Genomic DNA, 23140 nt, shown 5'->3' on the forward strand with positions numbered 1-23140 from the left:
TCACACCTCCTCGCCACCCGACCGGCGTCTGTTTTACGAGGGCTTTTTTTTGGCAGTGTGGCGCGGCGGGGGTCATGTGACCTGCCTCGTTATTTCAGCGGCGGGGTGACCGGGTCACAAATTACAGCGGGGGACGCCGAGCGGGGGGATTAGCGAGCACACGCTCACGTGGCCGCCGCCGTCACATCGGGCAGCCCGAGCCGGCGCTGGACATAGCCCCGCCCACAGTAGGGGGGGGCGTGTCTGAAGACCAAAACAACAGGAAGTCAGTGCGTTGAATCATTTTTATTCACGTTGACAGTATACACAAAAGGACCGCCGTCACATGTTGGCGTTCTTCTTGAGGCTCCGCCTCACTTTTGGCCCAGCTGTGACAGCTGTCAACACACACACACACACACACACACACACACACACACACACACACACACACACACACACACACACACACACACACACACACACACACACACACAACGTCTCAATACCCATGAATTTTAGGTCGAAATGACACCAAAAGTGCTAAAATGCTAGCATAAAGCGTTAGCATGTCAACGTTAGCATGACGACATAGGAGAAGTTCACATACTTCCAAGATGGCGGCAAGTGTCAAAAACCACGATTTTCGGTTTTCTACGAATAAAAGTAGCAAAAATGCTCGCATAAAACGTTAGCGTGCTAACGTAAGAGAGGTTAGCATCATTGTAAGATGGCGCCAAGTATTGAAAATCATGATTTTTTAGGTTCAAACATACAATAGTAGCTAACATGCGAGTATAAAACGTTAACATGCTCATGTTAGCATGCTAGCATAGGAGACGTTAGCATGATTGTAAGAAGGCGGCAAGTATCGAAAACCATGATTTTTTTTTTAGCTTTATATGAATAAAATTAGCAAAAGCACTAGCATTAAATGTTAGCATGCTGACATAGGGGAAGTTAGCATAATTGTAAGAAGGCGCCAAGTATCGAAAACCATAATTTTTTAGGTTTGTACAAATTAAATGAGCAAAAATGCTGGCATAAAACGTTAGCGTGCTAACGTAGGAGAGGTTAGCATCATTGTAAGATGGCGCCAAGTATTGAAAATCATGATTTTTTAGGTTCGAACATACAATAATAGCTAACATGCTAGTATAAAACGTTAACATGCTCATGTTAGCATGCTAGCATAGGAGACGTTAGCATAATTTTAAGATGGCGCCAAGTATCGAAAACCATGATTTTTTTTAGCTTTATATGAATAAAATTAGCAAAAGCACTAGCATTAAATGTTAGCATGCTGACATGGGGGAAGTTAGCATAATTGTAAGATGGCGCCAAGTATCGAAAACCATGATTTTTTAGGTTTGTACAAATTAAATGAGCAAAAATGCTGGCATAAAACGTTAGTGTGCTAACGTAGGAGAGGTTAGCATCATTGTAAGATGGCGCCAAGTATTGAAAATCATGATTTTTTAGGTTCGAACATACAATAATAGCTAACATGCTAGTATAAAACGTTAACATAATCATGTTAGCATGCTAGCATAGGAGACGTTAGCATAATTTTAAGATGGCGCCAAGTATCGAAAACCAAAAGCAGTAGCATAAAACATTAGCATGCCGACATAAGTGAAGTTAGCATACTTGTAAGATGACGCGATTGACGGCAAATACTAAAATCCATGATATTTAGGTTTAAACATACAATATTATCAATGCCAGTGTAAAACTTTGACATGCTAACGTGTGCTACGGTGGCAAGTATCAAAATCCATGATTTTTAGGTTCAAACATAAAATATTTGCTAAAATGATAGTATAAAAATTTAACATGCTGATGTTAACATGCTAACATGATAACCGTTAGCATACTTCCAAGACGGCGCCATGTATAAAAAAGTTATGAATTTTTAGGTTGAAACGTAGAAAATGTGCAAAAATGTTAGTAATAAACCTAAGCACGCTAACATGAAAACAGTTGGCATGCCTGCAAGATGGCGCCAGGTATTAAACTATGTGATTTTTTGGTTGAAACGTGCTAAAATGTGAGCATAAAACTTTAGCATGCTAACATTAACACGCTAACATGAAAAAATTTGGCATACTTGCAAGATGGCGCAAGGTATCAAAATGTGTGATTTTTAGGTTGAAACGGGCTAAAATGTGAGCATAAAACTTTAGCATGCTAACACCAACAGGCTAACATGAAAACAGTTGGCATACTTGCGAGACGGTTTTTAGGTTGAAACGTAGAAAACGCGCTAAAGTGTTATCATAAAACTTTAGCATGTTAACGTCAACACGCCAACATGAAAACAGTTGGCATACTTGCAAGATGGCGCCAGGTATCAAAATATGTGATTTTTAGATTGAAACGTAGAAAACGTGCTAAAATTGTATCATCAAATTTTCGCATGCTAACATCGAAACGTGCTAAAATGTGAGCATTAAACTTTAGCATGCTAACATCAACACGCTAACATGAAAACAATTGGCATACTTTCAAGACTGTTTTTAGGTTGAAACGTAGAAAACGCGCTAAAGTGTTATCACAAAACTTTAGCATGCTAACGTCAACACGCTAACATGAAAAAAGTTGGCATACTTTCAAGATGGTCCCAGGTATCAAAATGTGTGATTTTTAGGTTGAAACGTAGAAAACGTGCTAAAATTTTAGCATGCTAACATCGAAACGTGCTAAAATGTGAGCATTAAACTTTAGCATGCTAACATGCTAAAACAGTTGGCATACTTGCAAGATGGCGCCAGGTATCAAAATGTGTGATTTTTAGGTTGAAACGTAGGAAACGTGCAAAAATGTTATCATAAAATTTTAGCAAGACTGTTTTTAGGTTGAAACGTAGAAAACGCGCTAAAGTGTTATCATAAAACTTTAGCATGCTAACGTCAACAAGCTAACATGAAAACAGTTGGCATACTTGCAAGATGGCGCCAGGTATCAAAGTGTATTTATTTTTAGGTTGAAACGTAGAAAACGTGCTAAAATGTTATCATCAAATTTTAGCAGGCTAACATCGAAACGTGCTAAAATGTGAGCATTAAACTTTAGCATGCTAACATCAACACGCTAACATGAAAACAATTGGCATACTTGCAAGATGGCGCCAGGTATCAAAATGTGTGATTTTTAGGTTGAAACGTAGAAAACGCGCTAAAGTGTTATCATAAAACTTTAGCATGCTAACGTCAACACGCTAACATGAAAACAGTTGGCATACTTGCAAGATGGCGCCAGGTATCAAAATGTGTGATTTTTAGGTTGAAACGTAGAAAACGTGCTAAAATTTTAGCATGCTAACATCGAAACGTGCTAAAATGTGAGCATTAAACTTTAGCATGCTAACATCAACACGCTAACATGAAAACAATTGGCATACTTGCAAGATGGCGCCAGGTATCAAAATGTGTGATTTTTAGGTTGAAACGTAGAAAACGCGCTAAAGTGTTATCATAAAACTTTAGCATGCTAACGTCAACACGCTAACATGAAAACAGTTGGCATATTTTCAAGATGGCGCCAGGTATCAAAATGTGTGATTTTTAGGTTGAAACGTAGAAAACGTGCTAAAATTTTAGCATGCTAACATCGAAACGTGCTAAAATGTGAGCATTAAACTTTAGCATGCTAACATGCTAAAACAGTTGGCATACTTGCAAGATGGCGCCAGGTATCAAAATGTGTGATTTTTAGGTTGAAACGTAGGAAACGGGCTAAAATTTTATCATCAAATTTTAGCAAGACTGTTTTTAGGTTGAAACGTAGAAAACGCGCTAAAGTGTTATCATAAAACTTTAGCATGCTAACGTCAACAAGCTAACATGAAAACAGTTGGCATACTTGCAAGATGGCGCCAGGTATCAAAATGTATTTATTTTTAGGTTGAAACGTAGAAAACGTGCTAAAATTTTTATCATCAAATTTTAGCAGGCTAACATCTAAACGTGCTAAAATGTGAGCATAAAACCTTAGCATGCTAACATCAACACGCTAACATGAAAACAGTTGGCATACTTGCAAGATGGCGCCAGGTATCAAAATATGTGATTTTTAGGTTGAAACGCAGAAAACGTGCTAAAATTTTATCATCAAATTTTAACATGCTAACAACGAAACGTGCTTAAATGTGAGCATTAAACTTTAGCATGCTAACATCCACACGCTAACATGAAAACAGTTGGCATACTTGCAAGACGGTTTTTAGGTTGAAACGTAGAAAACGTGCTAAAGTGTTATCATAAAACTTTAGCATGCTAACGTCAACACGCTAACATGAAAACAGTTGGCATACTTGCAAGATGGCGCCAGGTATCAAAATATGTGATTTTTAGGTTGAAACGTAGAAAACGTGCTAAAATTTTATCATCAAATTTTAGCATGCTAACATCGAAACGTGCTAAAATGTGAGCATAAAACCTTAGCATGCTAACATCAACACGCTAACATGAAAACAATTGGCATACTTTCAAGACTGTTTTTAGGTTGAAACGTAGAAAACGCGCTAAAGTGTTATCATAAAACTTTAGCATGCTAACGTCAACACGCTAACATGAAAACAGTTGGCATACTTGCAAGATGGCGCCAGGTATCAAAATATGTGATTTTTAGGTTGAAACGTAGAAAACGTGCTAAAATTTTAGCATGCTAACATCGAAACGTGCTAAAATGTGAGCATTAAAATTTAGCATGCTAACATGCTAAAACAGTTGGCATACTTGCAAGATGGCGCCAGGTATCAAAATGTGTGATTTTTAGGTTGAAACGTAGGAAACGTGCTAAAGTGTTATCATAAAACTTTAGCATGCTAACGTCAACAAGCCAACATGAAAACAGTTGGCATACTTGCAAGATGGCGCCAGGTATCAAAATGTATTTATTTTTAGGTTGAAACGTAGAAAACGTGCTAAAATTTTATCATCAAATTTTAGCAGGCTAACATCGAAACGTGCTAAAATGTGAGCATAAAACCTTAGCATGCTAACGTCAACACGAACACAGCTGGCATACTTGCAAGATATGAAAGTGTGTGATTAGTAGGTAGAAAAGGTGCTAAAGCGTTAGCATGAAAGGTGCTAAAGTGTTAGCATGAAAGGTGCTAAAGTGCTAAAGGACGATGAACTGACTTGTTTGATGAACTGAGCGGCATTGAAGAGTTCACTGCAGCCATAAATGATCTTCTTGCCCTGTTTGGACTGCACACACACACACACACACACACACACACACACACACACACACACACACACACACACACACACACACACACACACACACACACACACACACACACACACACACACACACACAGAGAGAGTAGTGTTAGCAGACGAGCAGGCGGTGTGTTGTGTAGTGGTTAGTGCAAGTCGTACTTTAGAGTAGTCAACTAGGTTCTGGTACTCGATGTAGTTTCCTCCTCCCACCACAAACACAATGGCCTGCAGGAAGAAGGTGTAAGATGTGGACTATCATCCATAACCAATAGTCACCTGACCTCCTGGAATGGGTTCTTGTTTCTGGGAATGGAGCTGAGGAGGAGAAAAGAGGCGGGTCACATGACGCGTCCCCACTGTGACATCACAGCGGGACAGGAAGCGCTCTAACCTCTCGCTGCCTCGCAGCATCTTGGGGTCAAAGTAGCGATAGTCGTCCGTTTCCTGGAAGAGGACCCAGCGGGTCACATGACACGTGGACGTTAGCATGCGGACAGGAAGTCACAGCGGGTCACATGACACGTGGACAGGAAGTCACACAGGGCGTCTTTGTTCAAACTCACAGCGTGGGACTTCATCTCCATCAGGTTGTCCAGGGTCCGGGTGACGGGAAGGTTCTGGAAGTGGAGCAAAGGTTGTCGTGAAGAATAATGCACAACATGTGACCTGAAGAGGAGCAGGGTGATAAAATCAAACGCACCCAGACTCAATGAAGAAAACTAATAAATACACATTTGAATATTTTTTTATTAATGTATCAAGTTCATTTTTTCAAAAAAATTTAATTTCTAAAAATCAATTGCAAAATGAATAAAATATCAAACAAAATAATTTTGATTGGAAAAAAAACTATTACCAAACAGTTTAAAAAAAATAAAAAAAATAATTTCAATAAATAAAGACACAAAATAAATACATGCAATATTAAATGAAAATGATTAAAAATACTAAGACGAGGATAAATTAAAGTAAAATAATGTATAAAATTACAAAATGAATAAAAAAAACAATTTCATTAATATAAAATAAGGCAAATTAAATTAAAACTTTAAAGAATAAATACAAATACAAAATAAATAAAATATCAAATAAAATATTTTTGATTGGAAAACAAACAAACAATTACCACTTCATTAAATAAAATACAAAAAAATATTTTCAATAAATAAAAATGACAAAATAAATACACGCGCAATATTAAATAAAAATGATTAAAAATACTAAGACTAGGGTAAAATAAAATAGCTAAATGTGTAACATTACAAAATGAATTAAAAAAAACTAAATTAAAACTTTTAAGAATAAAAACAATTACAAAATAAATAAAATATCAACTAAAATAAGTTTCATTGAAAAAAACAATTGCCAGACAATTAAATAAAATACAAAAAAATAATTTGAATAAATAAAATGAAAAAATAAACACATGCAATATTAAATAATAATGACTAAAAAATAAAATAAGGTAAATTAAATTAAAACTTTAAAGAATAAATACAATTACAAAATAAATAAAATATTTTTGATTGAAAAACAAACAAACAATTACCACTTAATTAAATAAAATACAAAAAAATATTTTCAATAAATAAAAATGACAAAATAAATACAGCGCAATATTAAATAAAAATGATTAAAAATACTAAGACTAGGGTAAAATAAAATAGCTAAATGTATAACATTACAAAATGAATTAAAAAAAAACTAAATTTGATTAAATCAAAACTTTTAAGAATAAAAACAATTACAAAATAAATAAAATATCAAATAAAATAAGTTTCATTGAAAAAAACAATTGCCAAACAATTAAATAAAATACAAAAAAATAATTTGAATAAATAAAATGAAAAAATAAACACATGCAATATTAAATAATAATGACAACAAAATTAAATAAGGTAAATTAAATTAAAACTTTAAAGAACAAATACAATTACAAAATAAATAAAATATCAAATAAAATATGTTTGATTGAAAAACAAACAAACAATTACCACTTAATTAAATAAAATACAAAAAAATATTTTCAATAAATAAAAATTACAAAATAAATACACGCAATATTAAATAAAAATGATTAAAAATACTAAGACTAGGGTAAAATAAAATAGCTAAATGTATAACATTACAAAATGAATTTAAAAAGACTAAATTAAATTAAATTAAAACTTGAGAATAAAAACAATTACAAAATAAATAAAATATCAACTAAAATAAGTTTCATTGAAAAAAACAATTGCCAAACAATTAAATAAAATACAAAAAAATAATTTGAATAAATAAAATGAAAAAATAAACACATGCAATATTAAATAATAATGACTAAAAAATAAAACAAGGTAAATTAAATTAAAACTTTAAAGAATAAATACAAATACAAAATAAATAAAATATAAAATAAAATATTTTTGATTGGAAAAACAAACAAACAATTACCACTTAATTAAATAAAATACAAAAAAATATTTTCAATAAATAAAAATTACAAAATAAATACAGCGCAATATTAAATAAACATGATTAAAAATACTAAGACTAGGGTAAAATAAAATAGCTAAATGTATAACATTACAAAATGAATTAAAAAAAACTAAATTAAAACTTTTAAGAATAAATACAATTACAAAATAAATAAAATATCAACTAAAATAAGTTTCATTGAAAAAAACAATTGCCAGACAATTAAATAAAATACAAAAAAATAATTTGAATAAATAAAATTAAAAAATAAACACATGCAATATTAAATAATAATGACTAAAAAATACTGAGACAAGGATAAAATATAATTACAAAATGTACGAAATAAAAAAATGAAATTAATTAATTAAATTACAACTTTTAAGAATAAATACAATTACAAAATAAATAAAATATAAAATAAAATAATTTTGATTGAAAAAAACAATTAAACAATAAAATACCAAAAAATGATTTCAATATATAAAATGACAAAATAAATACATGCAATATTAAATAAAAATGATTAAAAATACTAAGACGAGGATGAAGTGAAATAATTTAAAAAAATAAAATTACAAAAGCAATAAAAAAAATAAAAAATGAAATTAATTTAAAATAAGGTAAATGAAATTAAAACTTTTAAGAATAAATACAATTACAAAATAAATAAAATATCAAAAAATATCAAATAAAATAAGTTTGTTTGAAAAAACAATTACCAAACAATTAAATAAAATACAAAAGAAATCATTTCAATAAATTCAATTACAAAATAAATACAGACAATATTAAATAAAAATGATTAAAAATACTAAGCCCAGGATAAAATAAAATACACATTTTTATAAAATTACAAAATGAATAAAAAAAAACCTCAAATTAAATTCATTTAAAATAAGGTCATTTAAATTGAAACTTTTGAGAATAAATACAATTACATAATAAAATAAACAAAATGAATTCAATTAAAACTGTTTACCTAATTACTAAACGGGAAAAAAAATGAATACAATGAATTTAAATACATTTCTAATCAAATTAAATAAACAAAACGATCAAACAAAACAAAACATAAAAGAAAATATACACATGTAATGACATTATTATACATATTTATCCAAAGGGGCCCTATTATGTCAAAGCAACTTTTCTGAGCGCTTCACACCTGCTGCTGCGTATTTGTCCCCAAAATGTGAGCTTAAAGCTCATTTATAAAACAATCTTGCCTTCCTTCACACTTTTGCTCCTTTTGGGACATTTTTGTCGAGCGTCACGTCAGAAAGCCCTCAAGACTACAACACGGCTGACGGGGAGAAGACGTAGATAAAGGGAATATTTTTAAAACGACAAACGGTGGTTTGAGTGGCGCGCGCGCACACACACACACACACACACACACACACACACACACACACACACACACACACACACACACACACACACACACACACACACACACACACACACACAGTTTGAGGATGAATAAAACAGAAGACACAATGTTTGCACATGACTTCATCCTACAAGCATCTTCAACCCGCCCAGCAGCGTGTGCGCACACACACACACACACACACACAAACACACACACACACACACACACACACACACACACACACACACACACACACACACACACACACACACACACACACACACACACAGTTTGAGGATGAATAAAACAGAAGACACAATGTTTGCACATGACTTCATCCTACAAGCATCTTCAACCCGCCCAGCAGCGTGTGCGCACACACACACACACACACACACACACACAATGCACTTTGTTTTGCATTGAAGAAGAAGAGGAGTAGATGACTTGCACAGGTGTGTGTGTGACTCACGTGTTGTTTGAGCACCAGGTTCTTCACTCCCTCCATGACCAACTGGGAGCCGCTGTTCATCACTCGGGAGAAGAGGCTGCAGGAACATGGAGGACAAGGTCAGGCTGGTGATCGGGAAGAAGAACGTGGACTTAAAGACTCACCCCATGGGCTTCACCCCGCTGTTGCCGTAGTTGGCTGGAGTGGTGGCCATCTTGGTGAAGGCCCTGCAGGGGTGAAACAACTTGGTCATTTGGTGTGGACCACCGTGTGAAGGTCACATCCATGACACATCAGGGGGGGTCCAAACAAACGAAAGAAAACAAGTACAAGAAGTCAATACAATTAGGATAAAATGGTAATAAGAAAATAAAAGGAAAAACATTTCATACATTTTTTTTTTTTTAATAAAATTAATTTTAAAAATGTATTAAAAATTTAAATACAATTAATTTTAAATAAAGAAAAACATTAATTACATTTTAAAAAATCTAACTTTTTATATGAAATAAAATGACAATATTTCTTAAATGAAATATTAAACAAAATCAAAGCAAAAAAAAAAGATATACAGTGAAGTGAAGTGAATTATATTTATATAGCGCTTTTCTCTAGTGACTCAAAGCGCTTTACATAGTGAAACCCAATATCTAAGTTACATTTAAAGCAGTGTGGGTGGCACTGGGAGCAGGTGGGTAAAGTGTCTTGCCCAAGGACACAACAGCAGTGGCTAGGATGGCGGAAGCGGGAATCGAACCTGGAACCCTCAAGTTGCTGGCACGGCTACTCTACCAACCGAGCTATGCCGCCCTGGTATATATATATATTTTTTCTTTTACAAATAACTACAATTACTAAATAAATAAATAAAATACTAAAAAAAAGCATGCATTCAAATAGATTAATTATTTTTTTACATTTCATAAAAATTATTTTTTTAATAAATTAATTTAAGAAATGTATTAAAAATTAAAATACATTAAATTTTAAATAAAAAATACAATTAAATAGTTTTAAAAAATCTAACTTTTTATATTACATAAAATGACAATATTTCTTAAATGAAACATTAAACAAAATCAAAGCAAAAAAATGTATATATATATATGGTGTTGTTGGGGTTTTTTTTTTTACAAATAAATACAATTACTAAATAAATAAATAAAATACTAAAAAAAAAGCATGTATTCAAATAGATGAATTATTTTTTTACATTTCATAAAAATATTTTTTTTATAAAATTAATGTAAGAATCGTATTAAAAATGAAAATACAATTAATTTTAAATAAAGAATCAAATTAATTACATTAAAAAATATCAAACTTTTAATATGAAATAAAATGACAATATTTCTTAAATGGAATATTCAACAAAATCAAAGGAAATTATAAAATGTATTTTAAAAATGTATTAAAAATAAAAATGAAATTAATTTTAAATAAAGAACAAAATTAACTACGTTTAAAAAATCTAACTTTTGATATGAAATAAAATGACAATATTTCTTAAATGAAATATTAAACAAAATCATAGAAAAACAAGAGAAAAACAATTTTGATTTTTTTTTTTTTTTTTTTTACAAATAAATACAATTGCTAAATAAACAAATAAAATAATTTAAAAAAGCATGTATTCAAACAGATGATTTTTTTTTGTTCATGTTTTTTTTTATTTTTAATAAATGGCTCCCCTCCCTAGATCAGTGTTTTTCAACCTTTTTTGAGCCAAGGCACATTTTTTTGCGTTGAAAAAATGCGGAGGCACACCACCCGCAGAAATCATTAAAAAACGAGACTCAGTTGACAGTAAAAAGTCGTTGTCGCAATTGTTGGATATGACTTTAAAGCATAACCAAGCATGCATCAAAATAGCTCTTGTCTCAAAGTAGGTGTACTGTCACCACCTGTCACATCACACCCTGACTTATTTGGACTTTATTGCTGTTTTGCGCTCCTATTTTGGTGGCTTTTTCTCTTCTTTTAGTATTTTCCTGTAGCAGTTTCATGTCTTTTTGAGCGATATTTCCCGCATCTACTTTGTTTTATCAGTCAAGAATATTTCAATTGTTTTTATCCTTCTTTGTGGGGACATTGTTGATTGTCATGTCGTGTTCGGATGTACATTGTGGACGCCGTCTTTGCTCCACAGTAAGTCTTTGCTGTCCTCCAGCATTCTGTTCTTGTTTACTTTGTAGCCAGTTCAGTTTTAGTTTGGTTCTGCATAGCCTTCCCTAAGCTTCAATGCCTTTTCTTAGGGGCACTCACGTTTTGTTTATTTTTGGTTTAAGCATTAGACACCTTTTTACCTGCACACTGCCTCCCGCTGTTTCCCACATCTACAAAGCAATTAGCTACCGGCTGCCACCTACTGATATGGAAGAGTATTACACGGTTACTCTGCCGAGCTCTAAACAGCACCGACACTCAACAACAACACATCATTTGCAGACTATAATTACTGCTTTGCAAAACATATTTTTAACCCAAATAGGTGAATTTAGATAATCTCCCACAGCACACCAGACTAAACACTGCCCTAGATGAACTGTACCAGGCCACAAAAAGGCCCAAAACATCATAAGAGACCCATCTAACCCCGGACATAAACTTGCTATTTTTATGTATTTTTGTCTATTTATCTGAATACCATGGTCTTATGTTTTTAGGTGTTATTATGAATTTGCACTAAATTAATTTGCTTGCAATTTCGTTGTACAATGTAGATAAAGATATATTCTATTCTATTCTAATCTAATGTAAATGAGGGATTTCTAATCACTGCTATGTTGGAGTTCTTATTATTATTGATACTGTTGTTGATATTATTCATTGTTGTTTGACTACTTTTGGATTGTTTTGTGTCATGTTTGTGTGTCCTCTCAATTGCTCTGTTGATTGCTATTCTGAATGTTGCTTGGCCAAGTTTGGTTTTGGAAATGTATTATTATTGTATTATTGTGTATTATTTTGTTGGACTGATTAATTAAAATTTTTTTATAAAATGCAATAAAAATTTAAATAAAAAAAATTAAATAAAAAAAGATAAATTACAAAATAAATGATGAAAAATAAAACTATTAAAAAGATAAAATTGGTGGTCATTTCTTCAACAAGGAGTTGTGGTTGCTCCCTGTCAGGAAATCACTGCCGACTAGTGCTTGGGCAGAGAATGAATGGCCTAAAAATGGATTTTTCTTATTTAAAAAAAAATAAAAATAATAAATAAATAAATAAATTTAAAAAAAGGGTTCCTTTGTAAAAAAAAAAAAAAAAAAAAAAAAAGAATCGATTAGACTTGGGATGAATAAGAATTAGGATTTTTTGTGAACCCCTTCTTTTTTTTTTTTTTACCAGCGGTGCAAAACAATGACTTAATCTGACATTTGCCATTTGTATTCATCCCGATTCGAATCCATTCACAATTTTCCAAAATCAATTAAAAAAAAGAACAAATTCTTATCAATATATATTGAATACAAATAAAAAAATGTTAAAAGACATTTTTTAGGCCATCTCCATGCAACCAAAAATCAGCTAAAAATTTAGCATGCCAGCCGATGACTAACAATAAAAAGTAGGGATGTCCGATAATGGCTTTTTGCCGATATCCGATATTCCGATATTGTCCAACTCTTTAATTACCGATACCGATATCAACCGATACCGATATCAACCGATATATGCAGTCGTGGAATTAACACATTATTATGCTTAATTTGGACAACCATGTATGGTGGAGATAAGGTACTTTTAAAAAAAAATAAAAAAATAAGATAACTAAATTAAAAACATTTTCTTGAATAAAAAACAAAGTAAAACAATATAAAAACAGTTACATAGAAACTAGTAATTCATGAAAATGAGTAAAATGAACTGTTAAAGGTTAGTACTATTAGTGGTGAAGATAAGGTACTTTTTAAAAATAATAATAAAATAAGATAACTAAATTAAAAACATTTTCTTTAATAAAAAAGAAAGTAAAACAATATAAAAACAGCTACATAGAAACTAGTAATTAATGAAAATGAGTCAAATTAAACTGTTAAAGGTTAGTACTATTAGTGGAGCAGCAGCACGCACAATCATGTGTGCTTACGGACTGTATCCCTTGCAGACTGTATTGATATATATTGATATATAATGTAGGAAGCAGAATATTTATAACAGAAAGAAATGGGGGGAGGGACGTTTTTTGGGTTGGTGCACTAATTGTAAGTGTATCTTGTGTTTTTTATGTTGATTTAATAAAAAAAACAAAAAAAAAACACAAAAAAAAACGATACAGATAAAAAAAAAACCGATACCGATAATTTCCGATATTACATTTTAACGCATTTATCGGCCTGCCGATATTATCGGACATCCCTAATAAAAAGGGTACGACGCTGTTTTGCAAATGCAGGTGTTTTTTGTTAGCATGTTAGAATAGAATAGAGCAGGGGTCACCAACGCGGTGCCCGCGGGCACCAGGTAGCCCGTAAGGACCAGATGAGTAGCCCGCTGGCCTGTTCTAAAAATAGCTCAAATAGCAGCACTTACCAGTGAGCTGCCTCTATTTTTTAAATTGTATTTATTTACTAGCAAGCTGGTCTCGCTTTGCCCGACATTTTTAATTCTAAGAGAGACAAAACTCAAATAGAATTTGAAAATCCAAGAAAATATTTTAAAGATTTGGTCTTCACTTGTTTAAATAAATTCATAAATTGTTTTACTTTGCTTCTTATAACTTTCAGAAAGACAATTTTAGAGAAAAAATACAACCTTAAAAATGATTTTAGGATTTTTAAACACATATACCTTTTTACCTTTAAAATTCCTTCCTCTTCTTTCCTGAAAATTTTAATCAATGTTCAAGTAATTGTTTTTTTTTATTATTGTAAAGAGTAATAAATACATTTTAATTTAATTCTTCATTTTAGCTTCTGTTTTTTCGACAAAGAATATTTGTGAAATATTTCTTCAAACTTATTATGATTAAAATTCAAAAAAAATATTCTGTCAAATCTAGAAAATCTGTAGAATCAAATTTAAATCTTATTTCAAAGTCTTTTGAATTTCTTTTAAAATTTTTGTCCTGGAAAATCTAGAAGAAATAATGATTTGTCTTTGTTAGAAATATAGCTTGGTCCAATTTGTTATATATTCTAACAAAGTGCAGATTGGATTTTAACTTATTTAAAACATGTCATCAAAATTCTAAAATTAATCTTAATCAGGAAAAATTACTAATGATGTTCCATAAATTATTTTTAAATTTTTTCAAAAAGATTGGAATTAGCTAGTTTTTCTCTTTCTTTTTTTCGGTTGAATTTTGAATTTTAAAGAGTCGAAATTGAAGATAAACAATGTTTAAAAATGTAATTGTTATTTTTTTCGTGTTTTCTCCTCTTTTAAACCGTTCAATTAAGTGTAAATATCATTAATTATTATTAATAACATAGAGTTAAAGGTAAATTGAGCAAATTGGCTATTTCTGGCAATTTATTGAAGTGTGTATCAAACTGGTAGCCCTTCGCATTAATCACTACCCAAGAAGTAGCTCTTGCTTTCAAAAAGGTTGGTGACCCCTGCAATAGAATATATCTTTATTGTCATTGTACAAGGAAATTGTATGCAAAGCTAATTTAGCATGTAGCATCCATGCACGCCACCTGTAAACATGACGCAGAGGTCTTCCAGGGACACGCGGTAGTAGCCTCCAACACAGTAAATCAGTCCTATGGCGTCTTTAGCTTGCATTGCACTCCTTTGGGAGGGAGGCTGCACTTTCTTTCTGCGGGACTTTGGAGCCCAGTACGGAAAGTGGGGATGATTGAGGTGTTTGTGACGGGCGCGTGTGTGTGTGTGTGTGTGTGTGTGTGTGTGTGTGTGTGTGTGTGTGTGTGTGTGTGTGTGTGTGTGTGTGTGTGTGTGTGTGTGCGTGTGTGTGTGTGATGGAAAAAACACTCACTTCCACTGTTTGATGTAGCCCAGAGGGGAAAGGTCACAGCCGGCGTCCAACAGAGCCGTTTTATACTGCTCCAAGTCTGCCTGCAAGCAGAGACACAGAGTTCCAGTGAGAGCGGACTTGGAAGGTGAGCACAAAGTGGGTTGACAAAACACCGCCTGCTAGGGCCATTGGACACTGCTAGCCAGATAGCAGCAACACCCGGAGCATTTCAGCAACAATGTTCTACGTGATGTTTTATTGTTCAATGATTATTACCTATGTCTTCCCAACGTGTCCTGGGTCTTCCCCGTGGCCTCCTACCGGTCGGACGTGCCCCAAACACCTCCTTAGGGAGGCGTTCGGGTGGCATCCTGATCAGATGCCTGAACCACCTAATCTGGCTCCTCTCCATGTGGAGGAGCATCGGCTTTACTCCGAGTTCCTCCAGGATGACAGAGCTTCTCACCCTATCTCTAAGGGAGAGACCCGCCACCCGGCGGAGGAAACTCATTTTGGCCGCTTGTACCCGTGATCTTGTCCTTTCGGTCATAACCCAAAGCTCATGACCATAGGTGAGGATGGGAAAGTAGATCGACCGGTAAATTGAGAGCTATGCCTTCCGGCTCAGCTCCTTCTTCACCACAACGGATCGATACAGCGTCCGCATTACTGAAGACGCCGCACCGATCCGCCTGTCGACCTCACCATCCACTCTTCCCCCACTTGTGAGCAAGACTCCGAGGTATTTGAACTCCTCCACTTGGGGCAAGATCTCCTCTCGATGTGGAGGAGCATCGGCTTTACTCCGAGTTCCTCCCGGATGACAGAGCTTCTCACCCTATCTCTAAGGGAGAGACCCGCCAACCAGCCGAGGAAACTCATTTGGGCCGCTTGTACCCGTGATCTTGTCCTTTCGGTCATAACCCAAAGCTCCTGACCATAGGTGAGGATGGGAACGTAGATCGAACGGTAAATTGAGAGCTTTGCCTTCCGGCTCAGCTCCTTCTTCACCACAACGGATCGATACAGCGTCCGCATTACTGAAGACGCCGCACCATCCGCCTGTCGACCTCACGATCCACTCTTCCCCCACTCGTGAGCAAGACTCCCAGGTATTTGAACTCCTCCACTTGGGGCAAGATCTCCTCTCGATGTGGAGGAGCATCGGCTTTACTCCGAGTTTCTCCCGGATGACAGAGCTTCTCACCCTATCTCTAAGGGAGAGACCCGCCAACCAGCCGAGGAAACTCATTTGTACCCGTGATCTTGTCCTTTCGGTCACAACCCAAAGCTCATGACCATAGGTGAGGATGGGAACGTAGATTGACCGGTAAATTGAGAGCTTTGCCTTCCGGCTCAGCTCCTTCTTCACCACAACGGATCGATACAGCGTCCGCATTACTGAAGACGCCGCACCGATCCACCTGTCGACCTCACGATCCACTCTTCCCTCACTCGTGAGCAAGACTCCGAGGTATTTGAACTCCTCCACTTGGGCCAAGATCTCCTCTCGATGTGGAGGAGCATCGGCTTTACTCCGAGTTCCTCCCGGATGACAGAGCTTCTCACCCTATCTCTAAGGGAGAGACCCGCCACCCGGCGGAGGAAACTCATTTGTACCCGTGATCTTGTCCTTTCGGTCATAACCCAAAGCTCATGACCATAGGTGAGGATGGGAACGTAGATCGACCGGTAAACTGAGAGCTATGCCTTCCGGCTCAGCTCCTTCTTCACCACAACGGATCGATACAGCGTCCGCATTACTGAAGACGCCGCACCGATCCGCCTGTCGACCTCACCATCCACTCTTCCCCCACTCGTGAGCAAGACTCCGAGGTATTTGAACTCCTCCACTTGGGCCAAGATCTCCTCTCCATGTGGAGGAGCAGCGGCTTTACTCCGAGTTCCTCCCGGATGACAGAGCTTCTCACCCTATCTCTAAGGGAGAGACCCGCCAACCAGCCGAGGAAACTCATTTGGGCCGCTTGTACCCGTGATCTTGTCCTTTCGGTCATAACCCAAAGCTCCTGACCATAGGTGAGGATGGGAACGTAGATCGAACGGTAAATTGAGAGCTTTGCCTTCCGGCTCAGCTCCTTCTTCACCACAACGGATCGATACAGCGTCCGCATTACTGAAGACGCCGCACCATCCGCCTGTCGACCTCACGATCCACTCTTCCCCCACTCGTGAGCAAGACTCCCAGGTATTTGAACTCCTCCACTTGGGGCAAGATCTCCTCTCGATGTGGAGGAGCATCGGCTTTACTCCGAGTTTCTCCCGGATGACAGAGCTTCTCACCCTATCTCTAAGGGAGAGACCCGCCAACCAGCCGAGGAAACTCATTTGTACCCGTGATCTTGTCCTTTCGGTCATAACCCAAAGCTCATGACCATAGGTGAGGATGGGAACGTAGATTGACCGGTAAATTGAGAGCTTTGCCTTCCGGCTCAGCTCCTTCTTCACCACAACGGATCGATACAGCGTCCGCATTACTGAAGACGCCGCACCGATCCACCTGTCGACCTCACGATCCACTCTTCCCTCACTCGTGAGCAAGACTCCGAGGTATTTGAACTCCTCCACTTGGGCCAAGATCTCCTCTCGATGTGGAGGAGCATCGGCTTTACTCCGAGTTCCTCCCGGATGACAGAGCTTCTCACCCTATCTCTAAGGGAGAGACCCGCCACCCGGCGGAGGAAACTCATTTGTACCCGTGATCTTGTCCTTTCGGTCATAACCCAAAGCTCATGACCATAGGTGAGGATGGGAACGTAGATCGACCGGTAAACTGAGAGCTATGCCTTCCGGCTCAGCTCCTTCTTCACCACAACGGATCGATACAGCGTCCGCATTACTGAAGACGCCGCACCGATCCGCCTGTCGACCTCACCATCCACTCTTCCCCCACTCGTGAGCAAGACTCCGAGGTATTTGAACTCCTCCACTTGGGCCAAGATCTCCTCTCCATGTGGAGGAGCAGCGGCTTTACTCCGAGTTCCTCCCGGATGACAGAGCTTCTCACCCTATCTCTAAGGGAGAGACCCGCCAACCAGCCGAGGAAACTCATTTGGGCCGCTTGTACCCGTGATCTTGTCCTTTCGGTCATAACCCAAAGCTCCTGACCATAGGTGAGGATGGGAACGTAGATCGAACGGTAAATTGAGAGCTTTGCCTTCCGGCTAAGCTCCTTCTTCACCACAACGGATCGATACAGCGTCCGCATTACTGAAGACGCCGCACCAATCCGCCTGTCGACCTCACGATCCACTCTTCCCCCACTCGTGAGCAAGACTCCGAGGTATTTGAACTCCTCCACTTGGGGCAAGATCTCCTCTCGATGTGGAGGAGCATCGGCTTTACTCCGAGTTTCTCCCGGATGACAGAGCTTCTCACCCTATCTCTAAGGGAGAGACCCGCCAACCAGCCGAGGAAACTCATTTGTACCCGTGATCTTGTCCTTTCGGTCATAACCCAAAGCTCATGACCATAGGTGAGGATGGGAACGTAGATTGACCGGTAAATTGAGAGCTTTGCCTTCCGGCTCAGCTCCTTCTTCACCACAACGGATCGATACAGCGTCCGCATTACTGAAGACGCCGCACCGATCCACCTGTCGACCTCACGATCCACTCTTCCCTCACTCGTGAGCAAGACTCCGAGGTATTTGAACTCCTCCACTTGGGCCAAGATCTCCTCTCGATGTGGAGGAGCATCGGCTTTACTCCGAGTTCCTCCCGGATGACAGAGCTTCTCACCCTATCTCTAAGGGAGAGACCCGCCACCCGGCGGAGGAAACTCATTTGTACCCGTGATCTTGTCCTTTCGGTCATAACCCAAAGCTCATGACCATAGGTGAGGATGGGAACGTAGATCGACCGGTAAACTGAGAGCTATGCCTTCCGGCTCAGCTCCTTCTTCACCACAACGGATCGATACAGCGTCCGCATTACTGAAGACGCCGCACCGATCCGCCTGTCGACCTCACCATCCACTCTTCCCCCACTCGTGAGCAAGACTCCGAGGTATTTGAACTCCTCCACTTGGGCCAAGATCTCCTCTCCATGTGGAGGAGCAGCGGCTTTACTCCGAGTTCCTCCCGGATGACAGAGCTTCTCACCCTATCTCTAAGGGAGAGACCCGCCAACCAGCCGAGGAAACTCATTTGGGCCGCTTGTACCCGTGATCTTGTCCTTTCGGTCATAACCCAAAGCTCCTGACCATAGGTGAGGATGGGAACGTAGATCGAACGGTAAATTGAGAGCTTTGCCTTCCGGCTAAGCTCCTTCTTCACCACAACGGATCGATACAGCGTCCGCATTACTGAAGACGCCGCACCAATCCGCCTGTCGACCTCACGATCCACTCTTCCCCCACTCGTGAGCAAGACTCCGAGGTATTTGAACTCCTCCACTTGGGGCAAGATCTCCTCTCGATGTGGAGGAGCATCGGCTTTACTCCGAGTTTCTCCCGGATGACAGAGCTTCTCACCCTATCTCTAAGGGAGAGACCCGCCAACCAGCCGAGGAAACTCATTTGTACCCGTGATCTTGTCCTTTCGGTCATAACCCAAAGCTCATGACCATAGGTGAGGATGGGAACGTAGATTGACCGGTAAATTGAGAGCTTTGCCTTCCGGCTCAGCTCCTTCTTCACCACAACGGATCGATACAGCGTCCGCATTACTGAACCGATCCGCCTGTCGATCTCACCATCCACTCTTCCCTCACTCGTGAGCAAGACTCCTAGGTACTTTAACTCCTCCACTTGGGGCAAGATCTCCTCCCCAACCCGGAGATGGCACTCCACCCTTTCCCCGGGCGAGAACCATGGACTCGGACTTGGAGAGCTGAAGATCCTGGCCAGATGAAGCCATCAGGACCTTTTGTACATGACTAAAATAGCAAAGATAGTGTGCAGATTGGAGGACGTTTAGTTTGAGGACGGCTTGTATTGCTTGTGAGACCCAAGCCAAAATGTAGCCATATTTGTCCTTCTGCTGATATCAATATTGTCTGTGAGCACCTGGACTTACCACGGTGGTACCTCAGCCTACGAGCTCAGTTCGTGCTCTTGACTTACAACACTGCTAAGCAGACTACACCTGTTGTTCTCGCATTCTTGGATACAGAACGAGGGCAGCGCTTTGATAAGGCATGAAATAACACACACCTTTACACTTGTTTGATTCAGTATGAGCCAATCAATGGCCACCGTACGGAATGGCGCGCTCTGATCGGTTTGGTTTAATTTAGTGGCCAATACAACTGTGGTGTTGCCCGCTTGACCTCACTTCGATGCTTAAATACGCTGCAATGAGCTCTAGTGTGCCTGAAAAGGTATTTAAAGAGTGAAGCGGGAAAACTTAGAAGCGTGACGTGAGGTAGCGCTTGGGTCTTACCTCAGAAGGAGGCTGCTGGGCTGTGATGTAGTAGATGAGGAAGAGTCGCATCTTGTCCTCTGGAGTGCCAGCTGGTACGCGCACAGTTGGTCCACACAGGCACACACACAAGTACAGAAAGACAAAAAAACAAGCACACAGTTGGTCCACACAAGTACAGAAAGACAAAAAAACAAGCACACAGTTGGTCCACACAAGTACAGAAAGACAAAAAAACAAGCACACAATTGGTCCACACAAGTACAGAAAGACAAAAAAACAAGCACACAGTTGGTCCACACAAGTACAGAAAGACAAAAAAACAAGCACACAGTTGGTCCACACAAGTACAGAAAGACAAAAAACAAGCACACAGTTGGTCCACACAAGTAGAGAAAGACAAAAACAAGCACACAATTGGTCCACACAAGTACATAAGACAAAAAAAAAAGCACACAGTTGGTCCACACAAGTACAGAAAGACAAACATACAAGCACACAGTTGGTCCACACAAGTACAGAAAGACAAACATACAAGCACACAGTTGGTCCACACAAGTACAGAAAGACAAAAAAACAAGCACACAGTTGGTCCACACAAGTACAGAAAGACAAAAAACAAGCACACAGTTGGTCCACACAAGTACAGAAAGACAAAAAACAAGCACACAGTTGGTCCACACAAGTACAGAAAGACAAAAAACAAGCACACAGTTGGTCCACACAAGTACAGAAAGACAAAAAACAAGCACACAGTTGGTCCACACACATACAGAAAGACAAAAAAGAAGCACACAGTTGGTCCACATAAGCACAGAAAAACAAAAACACACAAAAGTCATTAACACGTGTGTGTGTGTGTGTGTGTGTGTGTGTGTGTGTGTGTGTGTGTGTGTGTGTGTGTGTGTGTGTGTGTGTGTGTGTGTGTGTGTGTGTGTGTGTGTGTGTGTGTGTGTGTGTGTGTGTGTGTGTGTGTGTGTGTGTGTGTGTGTGCTCACCATCAGGGTCACTGATGATGTCCAGCAGTGATTTGTCCAAAGTGGACTTGCTCATCAGTTTCTCCTCGTATTCAAAATAAAGGTCCAGCTTTCGAGTCTGAGGACACAAAGAGGCCAGGATGACGGCGGGGAACATTCTGTCAGGTGTGTTGTTACCTTGATGTGTTGTTACCTTGATGTGTTGTTACCTTGATGTGTTGTTACCTTGATGTGTTGTTACCTTGATGTGTTGTTGATGAGTTGTTACCTTGATGTGTTGTTGATGTGTTGTTACCTTGATGTGTTGTTGATGTGTTGTTACCTTGATATGTTGTTACCTTGATGTGTTGTTACCTTGATGTGTTGTTACCTTGATATGTTGTTACCTTGATGTGTTGTTACCTTGATGTGTTGTTACCTTGATGTGTTGTTACCTTGATGTGTTGTTGATGAGTTGTTACCTTGATGTGTTGTTGATGTGTTGTTACCTTGATGTGTTGTTGATGTGTTGTTACCTTGATGTGTTGTTACCTTGATGTGGTCCAGCACGGCCGTGGCTACGTTGGTGTGCAGGTCGATCAGACGCTTCTTCTCCAGCAGCTCAGGCAGAGAACTACACAACAACCACACAGAGGTGTGTTAGTTAGTGTGTGTACGTGTGTCTGTGTGTGTACGTGTGTGTGTGTGTGTGTGTGTGTGTGTGTACGCGTGTGTGTACGTGTGTGTGTGTACGTGTGTGTGTGTGTACGTGTACTTGGTATGTCAATGTCATGTGAACCAATGTTGGTGTATGTATGAATGAATGTTTGCTGTATGAATATGAATGAATGTATGAATATGAATGACTGTATGAATGAATGAATGTTTGGTGTATGAATGAATGACTGTTTGGTGTATGTATGTATGAATGAATGTTTGCTGTATGAATATGAATGAATGTATGAATATGAATGACTGTATGAATGAATGAATGTTTGGTGTATGAATGAATGACTGTTTGGTGTATGTATGTATGAATGAATGTTTGGTGTATGAATATTAATTGATATTTGGTGTATGAATGAATGAATGAATGAATGTTTTCTGTATGAATATGAATGAATGTTTGGTGTATAAATAAATGAATGTTTGGTGTATGAATGAATGAATGAATGTTTGGTGTATGAATATGAATGAATGTTTGGTGTATGAATGAATGAATGTTTGGTGTATGTATGAATGCATGTTTGGTGTATGAATTAATGAATATTTTTTGGTGTATGAATGAATGAATGTTTGGTGTATGAATATGAATTAATGTTTGGTGTATGAATATGAATGAATGTTTGGTGTATGAATGAATGTTTGGTGTA

General features: G+C 37.8%; 1 protein-coding gene across 1 annotated transcript in view; it reads right to left on the reverse strand.

The window, feature by feature from the left end:
• Positions 1-266: 266 nt before the first annotated feature.
• scfd1 (sec1 family domain containing 1) overlaps positions 267-23140 on the reverse strand; it is a 43708-nt gene continuing 20834 nt past the window's right edge. The window contains exons 14-25 of the mRNA XM_062034824.1: positions 22320-22401; positions 21810-21906; positions 20833-20903; positions 15453-15532; positions 9667-9729; positions 9524-9599; positions 5777-5830; positions 5605-5657; positions 5495-5528; positions 5373-5438; positions 5127-5195; positions 267-377 (exon numbers count right to left, since the gene is read on the reverse strand). Coding sequence (XP_061890808.1) covers positions 354-377; positions 5127-5195; positions 5373-5438; positions 5495-5528; positions 5605-5657; positions 5777-5830; positions 9524-9599; positions 9667-9729; positions 15453-15532; positions 20833-20903; positions 21810-21906; positions 22320-22401 — 769 coding nt within the window. The 3' untranslated portion in view covers positions 267-353. The remainder of the gene's footprint in view (positions 378-5126; positions 5196-5372; positions 5439-5494; positions 5529-5604; positions 5658-5776; positions 5831-9523; positions 9600-9666; positions 9730-15452; positions 15533-20832; positions 20904-21809; positions 21907-22319; positions 22402-23140) is intronic.

Source organism: Entelurus aequoreus, linkage group LG23 (genome assembly GCF_033978785.1).
Source record: "Entelurus aequoreus isolate RoL-2023_Sb linkage group LG23, RoL_Eaeq_v1.1, whole genome shotgun sequence".
NCBI classification, from domain to species: domain Eukaryota; kingdom Metazoa; phylum Chordata; class Actinopteri; order Syngnathiformes; family Syngnathidae; genus Entelurus; species Entelurus aequoreus.